Here is a 17,572-nt window from a genome sequence, read left to right on the forward strand (position 1 = left end):
TGGTTTTATAGGGGACAGTGTGTCAGAGCTTGGCTGGAGGACAGTGGTTTTATAGGGGACAGTGTGCCAGATCTTGGCTGGAGGACAGTGGATTTATAGGGGACATTGTGTCAGAGCTTGGCTGGAGGACAGTAGTTTTATAGGGGACATTGTGCCAGAGCTTGGCTGGAGGACAGTGGTTTTATAGGGGACATTGTGCCAGAGCTTGGCTGGAAGACAGTGGTTTTATAGGGGACAGTGTGCCAGAGCTTGGCTGCAGGTCAGTGGTTTTATAGGGGACATTGTGTCAGAGCTTGGCTGGAGGACAGTGGTTTTATAGGGGACAGTGTGCCAGAGCTTGGCTGGAGGACAGTGGTTTTATAGGGGACATTGTGTCAGAGCTTGGCTGGAGGACAGTGGTTTTATAGGGGACAGTGTGCCAGAGCTTGGCTGGAGGACAGTGGTTTTATAGGGGACAGTGTGTCAGAGCTTGGCTGGAGGACAGTGGTTTTATAGGGGACAGTGTGCCAGAGCTTGGCTGGAGGACAGTGGTTTTATAGCAGACAGTGTGCCAGATCTTGGCTGGAGGACAGTGGTTTTATAGGGGACAGTGTGCAGAGCTTGGCTGGAGGACAGTGGTTTTATAGGGGACATTGTGCCAGAGCTTGGCTGGAAGACAGTGGTTTTATAGGGGACATTGTGTCAGAGCTTGGCTGGAGGACAGTGGTTTTATAGGGGACAGTGTGCCAGAGCTTGGCTGGAGGACAGTGGTTTTATAGCAGACAGTGTGCCAGATCTTGGCTGGAGGACAGTGGTTTTATAGGGGACAGTGTGCAGAGCTTGGCTGGAGGACAGTGGTTTTATAGGGGACATTGTGTCAGAGCTTGGCTGGAGGACAGTGGTTTTATAGGGGACAGTGTGCCAGAGCTTGGCTGGAGGACAGTGGTTTTATAGGGGACAGTGTGTCAGAGCTTGGCTGGAGGACAGTGGTTTTATAGGGGACAGTGTGCCAGAGCTTGGCTGGAGGACAGTGGTTTTATAGCAGACAGTGTGCCAGATCTTGGCTGGAGGACAGTGGTTTTATAGGGGACAGTGTGCAGAGCTTGGCTGGAGGACAGTGGTTTTATAGGGGACATTGTGTTATGCTGATGAATGAGGACCCAAAAGCGACGTAATAGTAACAGAGTCTTTATTCCAGTATCAAACAAACAATGATTCTCCTGGATATATCAAAGGTAAATCCAAAACAGGAAACTGAAATCCTCTCGTCAGTAGAGAGGAACGACAGGAGACGCGACCACAGACTGCAGGTCGCTTCAGGAAGGCACAGGCCGTAGCTGACATAGACACCTGCTCACACGCAGCATCTGAAGAAGGCAAAAACACGACAGGGCGGAACAAGGACACAGGAACAGCAAACATCAAACAAGAATCCGACCAGGACAGAAGCGGAAAACAGAGGGAGAAATAGGGACTCTAATCAGAGGGCAAAATAGGGGACAGGTGTGAAAGAGTAAATGAGGTCGTTAGGAGAATGAGAAACAGCTGGGAGCAGGAACGGAACGATAGAGAGAGAGAGCGGGAGAGGGAGAGAGGGAGGAGGAGAGAGAGAGAGAGAAAGAGGGAAAGAACCTAATAAGACCAGCAGAGGGAAGCACAGGGACAAGACATGAAGATCAAAGACAAAACATGACAGTACCCCCCCACTCACCGAGCGCCTCCTGGCGCACTCGAGGAGGAACCCTGGCGGCAACGAAGGAAATCATCAATCAACGAACGGTCCAGCACGTCCCGAGATGGAACCCAACTCCTCTCCTCAGGACCGTAACCCTCCCAATCCACTAAGTACTGGTGACCACGTCCCCGAGAACGCATGTCCATGATCTTCCGTACCTTGTAAATAGGAGCGCCCTCGACAAGGACGGGGGGGGGGGAGGGAAGACGAACGGGGGCGCGAAGAAAAGGCTTGACACAAGAGACATGGAAGACAGGGTGGACGCGACGAAGATGTCGCGGAAGAAGCAGTCGCACAGCGACAGGATTGACGACCTGAGAGACACGGAACGGACCAATGAACCGCGGAGTCAACTTGCGAGAAGCTGTCGTAAGGGGAAGGTTACGAGTGGAAAGCCACACTTTCTGACCGCGACAATACCTAGGACTCCTAATCCTACGTTTATTGGCGGCTCTCACAGTCTGCGCCCTGTAACGGCAAAGTGCAGACCTGACCCTCCTCCAGGTGCGCTCACAACGTTGGACAAAAGCCTGAGCGGAGGGAACGCTGGACTCGGCGAGCTGGGACGAGAACAGAGGAGGCTGGTACCCAAGACTACTCTGAAACGGAGATAGCCCGGTAGCAGACGAAGGAAGCGAGTTGTGAGCGTACTCAGCCCAGGGGAGCTGTTCTGCCCAAGACGCAGGGTTTCGAAACGAAAGGCTGCGTAATATGCGACCAATCGACTGATTGGCCCTTTCTGCTTGACCGTTAGACTGGGGATGAAACCCGGAAGAGAGACTGACGGAAGCACCAATCAAACGACAGAACTCCCTCCAAAACTGTGACGTGAATTGCGGACCTCTGTCTGAAACGGCGTCTAACGGGAGGCCATGAATTCTGAACACATTCTCAATGATGATTTGTGCCGTCTCCTTAGCGGAAGGAAGCTTAGCGAGGGGAATGAAATGTGCCGCCTTAGAGAACCTATCGATAACCGTAAGAATCACAGTCTTCCCCGCAGACGAAGGCAGACCGGTAATAAAGTCTAAGGCGATGTGAGACCATGGTCGAGAAGGAATGGGAAGCGGTCTGAGACGACCGGCAGGAGGAGAGTTACCTGACTTAGTCTGCGCGCAGTCCGAACAAGCAGCCACGAAACGGCGCGTGTCCCGCTCCTGAGTAGGCCACCAAAACCGCTGGCGAATAGAAGCAAGCGTACCCCGAACGCCGGGATGGCCAGCTAACTTGGCAGAGTGAGCCCACTGAAGAACAGCCAGACGAGTAGAGACAGGAACGAACAGAAGGTTACTAGGACAAGCGCGCGGCGACGCAGTGTGAGTGAGTGCTTGCTTTACCTGTCTCTCAATTCCCCAGACAGTCAACCCGACAACACGCCCTTCAGGGAGAATCCCCTCGGGGTCGGTAGAAGCCACAGAAGAACTAAAGAGACGGGATAAGGCATCAGGCTTGGTGTTCTTATTTCCCGGACGATAGGAAATCACGAAATCGAAACGAGCGAAAAACAACGCCCAACGAGCTTGACGTGCATTAAGTCGTTTGGCAGAACGGATGTACTCAAGGTTCTTATGGTCAGTCCAAACGACAAAAGGAACGGTCGCCCCCTCCAACCACTGTCGCCATTCGCCTATGGCTAAGCGGATGGCGAGCAGTTCGCGGTTACCCACATCATAGTTGCGTTCCGATGGCGACAGGCGATGAGAAAAGTAAGCGCAAGGATGGACCTTATCGTCAGACTGGAAGCGCTGAGACAGAATGGCTCCCACGCCCACCTCTGAAGCGTCAACCTCGACAATGAATTGTTTAGTGACGTCAGGAGTAACAAGGATAGGGGCGGATGTAAAACGCTTCTTGAGGAGATCAAAAGCTCCCTGGGCGGAACCGGACCACTTAAAGCAAGTCTTGACAGAAGTCAGAGCTGTGAGAGGGGCAGCCACTTGACCGAAATTACGAATGAAACGCCGATAGAAATTAGCGAAACCGAGAAAGCGCTGCAACTCGACACGTGACTTAGGAACGGGCCAATCGCTGACAGCCTGGACCTTAGCGGGATCCATCTGAATGCCTTCAGCGGAAATAACAGAACCGAGAAATGTGACAGAGGAGACATGAAAGGCGCACTTCTCAGCCTTCACGTAGAGACAATTCTCTAAAAGGCGCTGGAGTACACGTCGAACGTGCTGAACATGAATCTCGAGTGACGGTGAAAAAATCAGGATATCGTCAAGGTAAACGAAAACAAAAATGTTCAGCATGTCTCTCAGTACATCATTAACTAATGCCTGAAAGACAGCTGGAGCATTAGCGAGACCGAACGGCAGAACCCGGTATTCAAAATGCCCTAACGGAGTGTTAAACGCCGTTTTCCACTCGTCCCCCTCTCTGATGCGTACGAGATGGTAAGCGTTACGAAGGTCCAACTTAGTAAAGGACCTGGCTCCCTGCAAAATCTCGAAGGCTGACGACATAAGGGGAAGCGGATAACGATTCTTAACCGTTATGTCATTCAGCCCTCGATAATCCACGCAGGGGCGCAGAGTACCGTCCTTCTTCTTAACAAAGAAAAATCCCGCTCCGGCGGGAGAGGAAGAAGGCACCACGGTACCGGCGTCGAGAGAAACAGACAGATAATCCTCGAGAGCCTTACGTTCGGGAGCCGACAGAGAGTATAGTCTACCCTGAGGGGGAGTGGTCCCCGGAAGGAGATCAATACAACAATCATACGACCGGTGAGGAGGAAGGGAGCTGGCTCTGGACCGACTGAAGACCGTGCGCAGATCATGATATTCCTCCGGCACTCCTGTCAAATCACCAGGTTCCTCCTGAGTAGAGGGGACAGAAGACACAGGAGGGATAGCAGACATTAAACACTTCACATGACAAGAAACGTTCCAGGATAGGATAGAATTACTAGACCAATTAATAGAAGGATTATGACATACTAGCCAGGGATGACCCAAAACAACAGGTGTAAAAGGTGAACGAAAAATCAAAAAGGAAATGGTCTCACTGTGGTTACCAGATACTGTGAGGGTTAAAGGTAGTGTCTCACATCTGATACTGGGGAGAAGACTACCATCTAAGGCGAACATGGGCGTGGGCTTCCCTAACTGTCTGAGAGGAATGTCATGTTTCCGAGCCCATGCTTCGTCCATAAAACAACCCTCAGCCCCAGAGTCTATCAAGGCACTGCAGGAAGCAGCCGAACCGGTCCAGCGTAGATGGACCGACAAGGTAGTACAGGATCTTGATGGAGAGACCTGAGTAGTAGCGCTCACCAGTAGCCCTCCGCTTACTGATGAGCTCTGGCTTTTACTGGACATGACATGACAAAATGTCCAGCAGAACCGCAATAGAGGCAAAGGCGGTTGGTGATTCTCCGTTCCCTCTCCTTAGTCGAGATGCGAATACCTCCCAGCTGCATGGGCTCAGTCTCTGAGCCGGTGGGAGGAGATGGTTGAGATGCGGAGAGGGGAAACACCGTTAACGCGAGCTCTCTTCCACGAGCTCGGTGACGAAGATCTACCCGTCGTTCTATGCGGATGGCGAGTGCAATCAAAGAGTCCACGCTGGAAGGAACCTCCCGGGAGAGAATCTCATCCTTAACCTCAGCGTGAAGTCCCTCCAGAAAACGAGCGAGCAACGCCGGCTCGTTCCAGTCACTGGAGGCAGCAAGAGTGCGAAACTCTATAGAGTAATCCGTTATGGATCGATCACCTTGACATAGGGAAGCCAGGGCCCTGGAAGCCTCCTTCCCAAAAACTGAACGATCAAAAACCCGTATCATCTCCTCTTTAAAGTTCTGATAATCGTTAGAACACTCAGCCCTTGCCTCCCAGATAGCTGTGCCCCACTCCCGAGCCCGACCAGTAAGGAGTGATATGACGTAAGCGATCCGAGCTCTCTCTCTTGAGTACGTGTTGGGCTGGAGAGAGAACACAATATCACACTGGGTGAGAAAGGAGCGACACTCAGTGGGCTGCCCAGAGTAACATGGTGGGTTATTAACCCTAGGTTCCGGAGACTCGGAAGACCAGGAAGTAGCTGGTGGCACGAGATGAAGACTCTGAAACTGTCCAGAGAGATCGGAGACCTGAGCGGCCAGGGTCTCAACGGCATGACGAGCAGCAAACAATTCCTGCTCGTGTCTGCCGAGCATTGCTCCCTGGAACTCGACGGCAGTGTTGAGAGAATCCATAGTCGCTGGGTCCATCTTGGTCGGATTCTTCTGTTATGCTGATGAATGAGGACCCAAAAGCGACGTAATAGTAACAGAGTCTTTATTCCAGTATCAAACAAACAATGATTCTCCTGGATATATCAAAGGTAAATCCAAAACAGGAAACTGAAATCCTCTCGTCAGTAGAGAGGAACGACAGGAGACGCGACCACAGACTGCAGGTCGCTTCAGGAAGGCACAGGCCGTAGCTGACATAGACACCTGCTCACACGCAGCATCTGAAGAAGGCAAAAACACGACAGGGCGGAACAAGGACACAGGAACAGCAAACATCAAACAAGAATCCGACCAGGACAGAAGCGGAAAACAGAGGGAGAAATAGGGACTCTAATCAGAGGGCAAAATAGGGGACAGGTGTGAAAGAGTAAATGAGGTCGTTAGGAGAATGAGAAACAGCTGGGAGCAGGAACGGAACGATAGAGAGAGAGAGCGGGAGAGGGAGAGAGGGAGGAGGAGAGAGAGAGAGAGAAAGAGGGAAAGAACCTAATAAGACCAGCAGAGGGAAGCACAGGGACAAGACATGAAGATCAAAGACAAAACATGACACATTGTGCCAGAGCTTGGCTGGAAGACAGTGGTTTTATAGGGGACATTGTGTCAGAGCTTGGCTGGAGGAGAGTGGTTTTATAGGGGACAGTGTGCCAGAGCTTGGCTAGAGGACAGTGGTTTTATAGGGGACATTGTGCCAGAGCTTGGCTGGAGGACAGTGGTTTTATAGGGGACAGTGTGTCAGAGCTTGGCTGGAGGAGAGTGGTTTTATAGGGGACAGTGTGCCAGAGCTTGGCTGGAGGACAGGTGTTTATAGGGGACAGTGTGCCAGAGCTTGGCTGGAGGACAGTGGTTTTATAGCAGACAGTGTGCCAGATCTTGGCTCGAGGACAGTGGTTTTATAGGGGACAGTGTGCCAGAGCTTGGCTGGAGGACAGTGGTTTTATAGGGGTCATTGTGCCAGAGCTTGGCTGGAGGACAGTGGTTTTATAGGGGACAGTGTGCCAGAGCTTGGCTGGAGGACAGTGGTTTTATAGGGGACATTGTGCCAGAGCTTGGCTGGAGGACAGTGGTTTTATAGGGGACAGTGTGCCAGATCTTGGCTGGAGGACAGTGGTTTTATAGGGGACATTGTGCCAGAGCTTGGCTGGAGGACAGTGGTTTTATAGGGGACATTGTGCCAGAGCTTGGCTGGAGGACAGTGGTTTTATAGGGGACAGTGTGCCAGAGCTTGGCTGGAGGACAGTGGTTTTATAGGGGACAGTGTGCCAGAGCTTGGCTGGAGGACAGTGGTTTTATAGGGGACAGTGTGCCAGATCTTGGCTGGAGGACAGGTGTTTTATAGGGGACATTGTGCCAGAGCTTGGCTGGAGGACAGTGGTTTTATAGGGGACATTGTGCCAGAGCTTGGCTGGAGGACAGTGGTTTTATAGGGGACAGTGTGCCAGATCTTGGCTGGAGGACAGTGGTTTTATATGACTGTGCTGAATGACTGTGCTCTCCAGGGATAGAGAATATAAAACCAGCTGTGGAAAATTGGCTGCTTCTTACAACAGAGACTTATGGTTGAACTGTTCTGTTTTCTACTCTTCTTTCCTTTCTTTTCTTCCCTCCTTTCCTCCCCCCCTCCTCTCTTCCCTGATCTCCTCTCCTCCCTCTCCTCCCTTCCCTCCTCTCCTCCCCTCTATTTTCTTCCCTCATTCCCCCCCCCTCCTCTCTTCCCTGATCTCCTCTCCTCCCCTATCCTCCCTCCTCTCCTGAAATGCTTCTGTGTCAGTCCCAGTCTCCTCGTTCTCCGTTATCTCTCTCTTTCGTTCCTCTCTCTCTCTCTCTCTCTCTCTCTCTCTTTTTCACTCCCTCCTCCCTTTCTCTCTCTCTTTCTCCCTCCTCTCTCTCTCCCTCTCTTTCTCTTTCTACCTCCCCCTCTCTCTTTCCTCTCTGTCTCTCTTTCTCTCTCCCTCTTCCCTCTCTCTTATCTCCAAACTCCATTAAGATTAACATCACTGTATTGGTCAACAAGGCCCACCGAAATTTCTCCGGAAGACACACTTACACCCCCCCCCCCCCCCCCATTAAGCAAGTCCTGTCCCATAATCCCTTTTCCTCCCAAATCCACTTCCACCTGCAATAGAGAGGAAGGGGATAGGTTGCATTCCAATTGAATATTACCCCTGCTAGTAATTAGATTAGACTTTTAACCAGCTCCAGAATGACCGTGCTATTGTAAATTCGGGTGGTATTAATTAGTGCCCAACGTAGCAAAATGTTTTCTAACGGAAAACAAAAATAAGCGTTTCATTTTATTTTGTGCCTGATGAGCAGGAACCAGGACTGGTGCTCCAGATGAGGTTTGGCCTGCGCTCCTTTTGTTCCCGTCGATCACAGGACTGGACATACCGTGTTTAGAAGAAATTTACGACGACGGCAGATTCATTTGTTTTTGTAATCGAAGTACCCGATTACTGGATCTGTGCGATGCAGAGAGACGTATACACACACTCAATTACTCTCTCTCACTCACACACACTTGTTTGTGTTGTAAAATCCATCAGTTGAAGAATCAAATACAGTACCTATCTAATCCAGCTGACGTCTCATTTTCAGGAGGCTGCGGCGGCGGAGTTTTAAATCATCTTTATTAAGTCTGGGAACCCACAACACAATAAAAACTCATACAAAACCATAGTTACACATCAATTAAAAACACAACACCAAATCCCCCTCCACACTAACTAATCACACCATCAAATCCTCCTCCACAGTAACTAATCACACCACCAAATCCTCCTCCACAGTAACTAAACACAACACCAAATCCTCCTCCACACTAACTAAACACAACACCAAATCCCCCTCCACAGTAACTAATCACACCATCAAATCCTCCTCCACAGTAACTAAACACAACACCAAATCCTCCTCCACACTAACTAAACACAACACCAAATCCCCCTCCACAGTAACTAATCACACCATCAAATCCTCCTCCACAGTAACTAATCACACCACCAAATCCTCCTCCACACTAACTAAACACAACACCAAATCCCCCTCCACAGTAACTAAACACACCACCAAATCCCCCTCCACAGTAACTAAACACACCACCAAATCCTCCTCCACAGTAACTAAACACAACAGACTCTGAATACCCTAATACTCATACACAGATCAATATGGTTAACCAGTTTGTAATAGGCTGTCCCCGAATAACCTGTACTTTAGCCCAAATATAAACCGTTGGGAAGAGAAAACGTCTCCCAAAGCTGAGAACCAAGAAGTGATCAGGTCAATCATCCTGACCAACCTGGGACACTGTCAGAACAGACGTGTCAGAGTTTCAGACTCAGCACAGAATGGACACCCCTCCCCAACAGTAGGATCCAGATGTACCAGATGCATGTTGCTGGTTATGGATCCATGTATTATCCTCCATTGGAGGTCAGCTGTCCTCTTTTCAATAGGCAGATTGTGAAAAAGAGGCTCTTCAAAAGTAGTGATCAGATACATACAACCTGTCTAACCTTCCAACCCTACTACAGTAGTGATCAGATACATACAACCTGTCTAACCTTCCAACCCTACTACAGATCAGATACATACAACCTGTCTAACCTTCCAACCCTACTACAGTAGTGATCAGATACATACAACCTGTCTAACCTTCCAACCCTACTACAGTAGTGATCAGATACATACCAACCTGTCTAACCTTCCAACCCTACTACAGTAGTGATCAGATACATACAACCTGTCTAACCTTCCAACCCTACGACAGTAGTGCTCAGATACATACAACCTGTCTCACCTTCCAACCCTACTACAGTAGTGATGAGATACATACCAACCTGTCTAACCTTCCAGCCCTACTACAGTAGTGATCAGATACATACAACCTGTCTAACCTTCCAACCCTGCTACAGTAGTGATCAGATACATACAACCTGTCTAACCTTCCAACCCTACTACAGTAGTGATCAGATACATACAACCTGTCTAACCTTCCAACCCTGCTACAGTAGTGATCAGATACATACAACCTGTCTAACCTTCCAACCCTGCTACAGTAGTGATCAGATACATACAACCTGTCTAACCTTCCAACCCTACTACAGTAGTGATCAGATAAATACAACCTGTCTAACCTTCCAACCCTACTACAGTAGTGATCAGATACATACAACCTGTCTAACCTTCCAACCCTGCTACAGTAGTGATCAGATACATACAACCTGTCTAACCTTCCAACCCTACTACAGTAGTGATCAGATACATACAACCTGTCTAACCTTCCAACCCTGCTACAGTAGTGATCAGATACATACAACCTGTCTAACCTTCCAACCCTGCTACAGTAGTGATCAGATACATACAACCTGTCTGACCTTCCAACCCTACTACAGTAGTGATCAGATACATACAACCTGTCTAACCTTGCTGCACTGACACCACCTTCATTAACATTTAACCATGTGTACTGCCTAACTGTTGCATTCCTTCCTCTCCACACATCAGAAAGCTCAAACTCAGTTAATAGACCAGACAGGAAAGTGGCTGACCGCAGATGAGGCTCTTCAGCGGTACGATCAACAGTAAAATCTACTGTACAGTTCCAGTCCCCACCTAAAACCATACACACCTCTTGGTCACACTGTCTTAAGGTTTCCTTTATTTTATCAAACTGGAGGCAAGACAGGGGTTTGTCCAGATGTTGAGGTTAAGCATGGTAGGACTGGAGGCAAGACAGGGGTTTGTCCAGATGTTGAGGTTAGGCATGGTAGGACTGGAGGCAAGACAGGGGTTTGTCCAGATGTTGAGGTTAGGCATGGTAGGACTGGAGGCGAGACAAGGGTTTGTCCAGATGTTGAGGTTAGGCATGGTAGGACTGGAGGCGAGACAAGGGTTTGTCCAGATGTTGAGGTTAGGCATGGTAGGACTGGAGGCAAGGCAAGGAAGGATGCATGCTGCTCTGGCAGTGTTCGGTGTCATTGTGTCTTTCAGCCACCAACACCCAACAGCAGGCCAAGTGCATTTCAGCTTGGCTCTCTAGGATCAGGCCAGGAAGAGAGGTGTGTGTGTGTGTATGAACATAGATGTAGATGTGTTTCCTGAATATAAATGAGCAGAGTCAATGGGATCTCATTAATCAGCTGTGCCAGATACACGTGATGGACCTCTGGTGGACCTGCTACCATGTCACTGCTACACTCTTTCTCTGGCTTTCCCTCTCTCTCTCTCTCTCCCTTTCTCTCTCTCTCTCTCTCTCTCTTTCTCTCTCTCTCTCTCTTGCTCTTTCTATCTCTTGCTCTCTCTTTCTTTCTTTCTTTCTTTCTTTCTTTCTCTCTCTCTCTCTCTCTCTCTCTCTCTCTCTCTCTCTCTCTCTCTCTCTCTCTCTCTCTCTCTCTCTCTCTCTCTCTCTCTCTCTCTATCTCTATCTCTCTTGCTCTCTCTCTCTATCTCTTGCTCTCTCTATCGCTTGCTCTCTCTCTCTATCTCTTGCTCTCTTTTTCTCTCGCTCTTTCTCTCTCTCTCTCTCTCTCTATCTCTCTCTCTTTCTCTCAGAACCGGTATCTTCCCTATCTGCTTCACAGTGTCGCTGCTAAACTCTCGCTCTCTCTCAGAACCGGTATTTTCCCTATCTGCTTCACAGTGTCGCTGCTAACCTCTTTCTTTCTTTCTTTCTTTCTTTCTTTCTTTCTTTCTTTCTTTCTTTCTTTCTTTCTTTCTTTCTTTCTTTCTTTCTTTCTTTCTCTCTCTCTCTCTCTCTCTCTCTCTCTCTTTCTCTTCTCTCTGTCTTTCTCTCTCTCAGAACAACTCTTTACTCTCCCTGCTACACTCGTCCACCTGAAGAGAGAACGTTATCTCCCACCATCTCACTCTGTTGTCAGACTCAGACACACCCATACCCTCCCATACATGCACACATAGGGAAAATACCAGTCACCTGATTTCCTGTCACTCTGTTCTCCACCTGTTGAGGGTGAAGTGCGGATCACTCTGGGGCTCACTCTCTAGGCCACAACCTCACACTGGGACTGAAGTTAATGGATCAGAGAGAATTTATTCTTCAGATACAAGACAACATTAGGAAGAAGGAGTGACAAGAAATTATAAAATGGCTTCCAGCTCATGTTTCCCAGAAGAGGATTTATCTTGTCCTGTGTGCTGTGAAACCTTCGTTGATCCAGTCATTCTGTCATGTAGCCACAGCTTCTGTAAAACCTGTCTGCAGAACTTCTGGAAACAGACGGGATCTCAGGAATGCCCATTCTGCAGGAGAAGATCCTCAAAGACTGAACCTCCCTGTAACCGGGTCTTAAAGAACCTGTGTGAGTCCTTCTTACAGCAGAGAAGTCAGAGAGATTCAGCAGGACCTGAGGTGCTCTGCAGTCTGCACAATGAGAATCTCAAGCTCTTCTGTCTGGAGGATAAACAGTCCATCTGCTTTGTGTGCCAGGCCTCAAAGAAACATAAATATCATGACTGTGTCCCAATAGATGAGGCTGCACAGGATCACAAGGTAAGAGAACCTGTTTAACTTGCTTTAGATTGACATGAGTCATGCTGAAACTGCTTTCCTGTCATTTGGCAAAAGTGATAACATTTCGGGAATATGAATCCACTGCAGTTCACCAGAAATATCTTGTTTGGAGCTATGTTAGATTCCGTACATGTACTACTGTCTGTGGGTAGTTTTCAGGATTATACTAAAACCACCTAGAGTCTAGGCTATTTGATTCCGAATTTTAGGACCCCCTTTAGGTATAAAATAAACATACAAAAATGATTTGATGAAACATTGAATTTAGTCTTACTGCTATTAGCCCATAGAAACACAATGAATAACAGATTCATACAGTGCACTTGGAAAAAGTATTCAGACCCATTGCATTTTTCCACTTTTTTTTTTTTACATTACAGCCTTGTTCTAAAATGTATTAAATTATTTTAAAAATCTCATCGATCTACACAAAATACCCCAGAATGACAAAGTGAAAACAGGTTTTTAGAAACTGTGGGACCTTATATAGACAGGTGTGGGCCTTTCCAAATGGAAACAGGATGCACTTGAGCTCAATTTCGAGTCTCATAGCAAAGTTTTTGCTTTGTCAATATGGGGTATTATGTGATAAAAAAAAAAAATCGATTTTAGAGTCAAGGCTATAACTTAACAAAATATGTAAAAAGTCCAGCGGTCTGAATACTTCTGAAGGCACTGTACATCCATTCATTTTTTTAACTGGTACTGGGCTACCTTCAGACGAGTCTTGTGAGGCTTGTGGGCAAAACAAACAACATGCATGAGTTTGTGAGAATCTCACCTTTCCATAGAGGGGTCATATTATTATGTAGCCCAAAATGTTCGGACGCTACAGACAGAAGTTGGCAGATTGGCGGTTCCTACTTTAGACAAGTCCAGTGGCGCTTGTGGGGGTCGTGTAGCGAAGGATCATCTTTCCATAGAGTTTGTAGGCCTACAGACGCTACAGATGTTTTCGTGAGAAGACCGATATTTGGGATGTCTCCCAGGTCTGACAAACACCGCTGAAGCTCATCGTTGAGTCCATCCTCACCTCCTAAATCACCGTCTGGTTTGGGTCTGCGTCTGTCCACCGCAGTGGCAAACTGCAACGCTTTGTCCGGTCTGCAGAGAGGGACACACGATGACATCTGCCCTCCATGAATGGATCTACAGCACCTTTGGAAGTATTCGGACCCCTTTACTTTTTCCGCATTTTGTCACGTTAATTAACTCCATGGCAAGGAAGCATGCAGGAAACCCCTACCATCCCGGTCACACCATCCTCCAAAAATTCACCTCTGGCAGGCGGTTCAGGTCACTCATGATCAAACGTCCCACCACCTGAAGCGTTTCTCCCCCCCCGGGTTGTGGCCCTCACCACCTGGCCACCTGGCCACCTGACCACCTCGCCACCTGGCCCATAGGAGGCTGCTGAGGGGATCTGGCCCATAAACTGCACATCGCATCAAGCCATCTCTGAACTGTAGACAAAAAAGCTACACTATACTGCATTGCACTCTGTCCATCTTTCTGCATTTCGATATATTCTTACTGATACTGTAAATGTAAATCAACCGTATACCCACTGTATATCAACCGTATACCCACTGTATATCAACCGTATACCCACTGTATATCAACCGTATACCCACTGTAAATCAACCGTATACCCACTGTATATCAACCGTATACCCACTGTAAATCAACCGTATACCCACTGTATATCAACCGTATACCCACTGTATATCAACCGTATACCCACTGTAAATCAACCGTATACCCACTGTATAACAACCGTATACCCACTGTAAATCAACCGTATACCCACTGTAAATCAACCGTATACCCACTGTATATCAACCGTATACCCACTGTACATTTGTATATCTGCTCATTCTCTTATAGCTCTATGCTTACTCTACCTAGTTGTATATAATGTATGTAAAAAAAAAAAAAAAATTCATTGTCTGTATTCTGTCTCTAAATGTTGTCTCTCAGGCAGCTCCATATCACCAAGTAATATTCTGACTGTATACTTGGTGAATAAAGGTGATTCTGATTCCACCGCAGATGTGGAAGGTCAAACATTGGTGGAGGCAGTGGATTGAGACACAGCTCAGTTCATGCAAACAGATATCTCTCGCTTAAACAGACAGATTTTATGGAGAATGTTGTATTATGCTAATTGGTTCAAGACCAAGTTGGGGTGAGGAGAGGGAGGGAAGCAACACTGTTACATTGATGCTGTCAACCTGGATCGCTGGTTGCTGCGGAGAAGAAGGTCGAAGGGGGGTGAGTGTAACCGGTGTAAAATGGCTAGCTAGTTAGCGGTGTGCGCTAGAACCGTTTCACTCGGCGACGTCACTCTCTCAGAGACCTTGAAGTAGTTGTTTCCCTTGCTCTGCACGGGCTGCTGTTTTTTTTTTAGAGCGATAGGTAACAAGGCTTCGTGGGTGACTGTTGTTGATGTGTTCAGAGGGTCCCTGGTTCAAGCCCAGGTTGGTAGCAAGATAACTGTTACACTGGCTTGCTGTGATTGGCTCAGATAATGGATAAAAATGGTGCTCACGAACTTGTTTAGCTAGCTAGCCAAAGGAGACAGAAGACATCCTGTAACAACTGATAATGTAATGAAATGCCAACAGTGTAATAGCTGCTAATAATGTAATACTTTTTGCATTTATAATCTAATAAATGTCAATAATATAATAAATATGCTGAACGCATAATGTTTCAGCACATGTTGTAATAATTATTACATTATGTGTTGATGATTACAGTAAAAAAAAAAAACATTAATAGCGTGATAACTGTCTCAGGTCTACCAACATCGGTTAGTCACAAAACTTGATGATGGTGTTGGAGTCGTGTGTGTGACCACACGGTCGTGGGTGAACAGAGAGTACAGGAGGGGACTAAGCACACACCCCTGTGGTACACTGACAACCTGAAATGGTCCATTCACTCATGCTGCCAAACATACCCTCGTAAAACTGACAACCCTACCGATCCTCGACTTCGGCGATGTCATTTACAAAATAGCCTCAAACACTCTAATCAACAAATTGGATGCAGTCTATCACAGTGCCATCCGTTTTGTCACCAAAGCCCCATATACTACCCACCACTGCGACCTGTACGCTCTTGTTGGCTGGCCCTCGCTTCATACTCGTCGCCAAACCCACTGGCTCCAGGTCATCTACAAGTCTTTGCTAGGTAAAGCCCCGCCTTATCTCAGTTCACTGGTCACCATAGCAACACAGCAACAATTCTGTCTTGGTCACTAATACCCTCACAAACGTCTACAGATTCACCATAGAGCATCCTGACTGGTTGTATCACTGCTTGGTACATCAATTGCACTGTCACTAACCGCAGGGCTCTCCAGAGTGTGGTGCGGTCGGCCTAGCGCATCACCGGAGGCACACTGTCAGCTCTCCAGAACATCTGCAGCACCTGGTGTCAAAGGAAGGCCAAGAAGTTCATCAAGGAACTCAGCCACCCGAGCCATGGCTTGTTAACCCCGCTACCATCTAGAAGGTGGAGACAGTACAGGTGCATCAAAGCTGGGAATCAGAGACTGAAAAACAGCTTCCATTTCCAGGCCATCAGACGGTTAATTAAATAGTCACCACTAGCCGGCCTCCACCCAGAACCCTGCCCTGAACCTTAGTCACTGTTACTAGCCGACTACCACCCACTACTCTACCTTGCACCTTAGATACTGCTGCCCTACAGATGTAGGATCTAAATTTGGTCACTATTTTGTTGCTGAGAATTTTCCTGTACTGCAGGAAATGCAAACTTGTAGTATATTCATGGTTTAAAAAGGCTTCTAAAGTCTGTAATTTCCATTTTTATATGCAACCCATTTCAAGAAGCTATGCGTATGTTGCACGTCACCACTTCACAGGAGAAGACATTTGAACGTATATTTTTTTTAAATCAAAATGTGTCTTTGGCAGAAATGCCTTCTGGAACATGTGAACTTTAATTTGCCTTAATAACAAACTTGTGTGCAGTCTGTAAACACGAATACAATTGTTAAATTATGAGCCATGGGGCCTCCCGGGTGGCACAGTGGTCTAGGGCACTGTATCGCAGTGCTAGCTGCGCCACCAGAGTCTCTGGGTTTGCGCCCAGGCTCTGTCGTACCCGGCCGCGACCGGGAGGTCCGTGGGGCGACGCACAATTGGCATAGCGTCGTCCGGGTTAGGGAGGGTTTGGCCGGTAGGGATATCCTTGTCTCATCGCGCTCCAGCGACTCCTGTGGCGGGCCGGGCGCAGTGCGCGCTAACCAAGGGGGCCAGGTACACAGTGTTTCCTCCGACACATTGGTGCGGCTGGCTTCCGGGTTGGAGGCGCGCTGTGTTAAGAAGCAGTGTGGCTTGGTTGGGTTGTGCTTCGGAGGACGCATGGCTTTCGACCTTCATCTCTCCCGAGCCCGTACGGGAGTTGTAGCGATGAGACAAGATAGTAATTACTAGCGATTGGATACCACGAAAATTGGGGATAAAATTGTAAAAAATAAATAAAATTATGAGCCATGTAGGTTTAACCTGAGTGGCAGGCATCCTAGTGGTTAAAGCGTTGGACTAGTAACCGAAAGGTTGCAAGATTGAATCCCCGAGCAGGCAAGTTAAAAAGGTGTTGTTCTGCACCTGAACAAGGCAGTTAACCCACTGTTCCTGGGCCGTCATTGAAATAATTTATTCTTTAACTGACTTGCCCAGTTAAATAAAGGTAAAAAAAAAAAAAAAAACACGGAAAAAGGTCAGGAACCTTTCTGGATGGCCATGATGACTGAGATAATGGGTGATCTGGATATGCTGAGAGATGAGTTTGGATTACTCTGTTTCTGTCTGTAACACGAGCTGCTGCTCAGTATGTGTCGATAATCCTTGCTACAGTGTCTTTTTAAAAAAAAGATATCGTGGAGAACTGCAAAAGTGTTGCTAATGCTCTCAATATTGATGCCCTGAATTTATCAAGCGCTATCAACGAAGATCAGTGGGAAAAGGTTGTAATGAAGACGATCATGCCACGCGGACTCTTTCTGACTCTGAAAATGAAGCCGGCGAAGAGGACATCCCTAATTTAGGTAAAA

General features: G+C 47.8%; 1 protein-coding gene across 1 annotated transcript in view; it reads left to right on the forward strand.

Annotated features, from left to right (window-relative positions):
• Positions 1-11,901: 11,901 nt before the first annotated feature.
• The window catches only part of LOC139563592 (nuclear factor 7, brain-like), a 13,528-nt gene continuing 7,857 nt past the window's right edge, over positions 11,902-17,572 (forward strand). The window contains exon 1 of the mRNA XM_071382380.1: positions 11,902-12,462. Coding sequence (XP_071238481.1) covers positions 12,058-12,462 — 405 coding nt within the window. The 5' untranslated portion in view covers positions 11,902-12,057. The remainder of the gene's footprint in view (positions 12,463-17,572) is intronic.

This window comes from Salvelinus alpinus, chromosome 34 (genome assembly GCF_045679555.1).
Source record: "Salvelinus alpinus chromosome 34, SLU_Salpinus.1, whole genome shotgun sequence".
Taxonomy (NCBI): domain Eukaryota; kingdom Metazoa; phylum Chordata; class Actinopteri; order Salmoniformes; family Salmonidae; genus Salvelinus; species Salvelinus alpinus.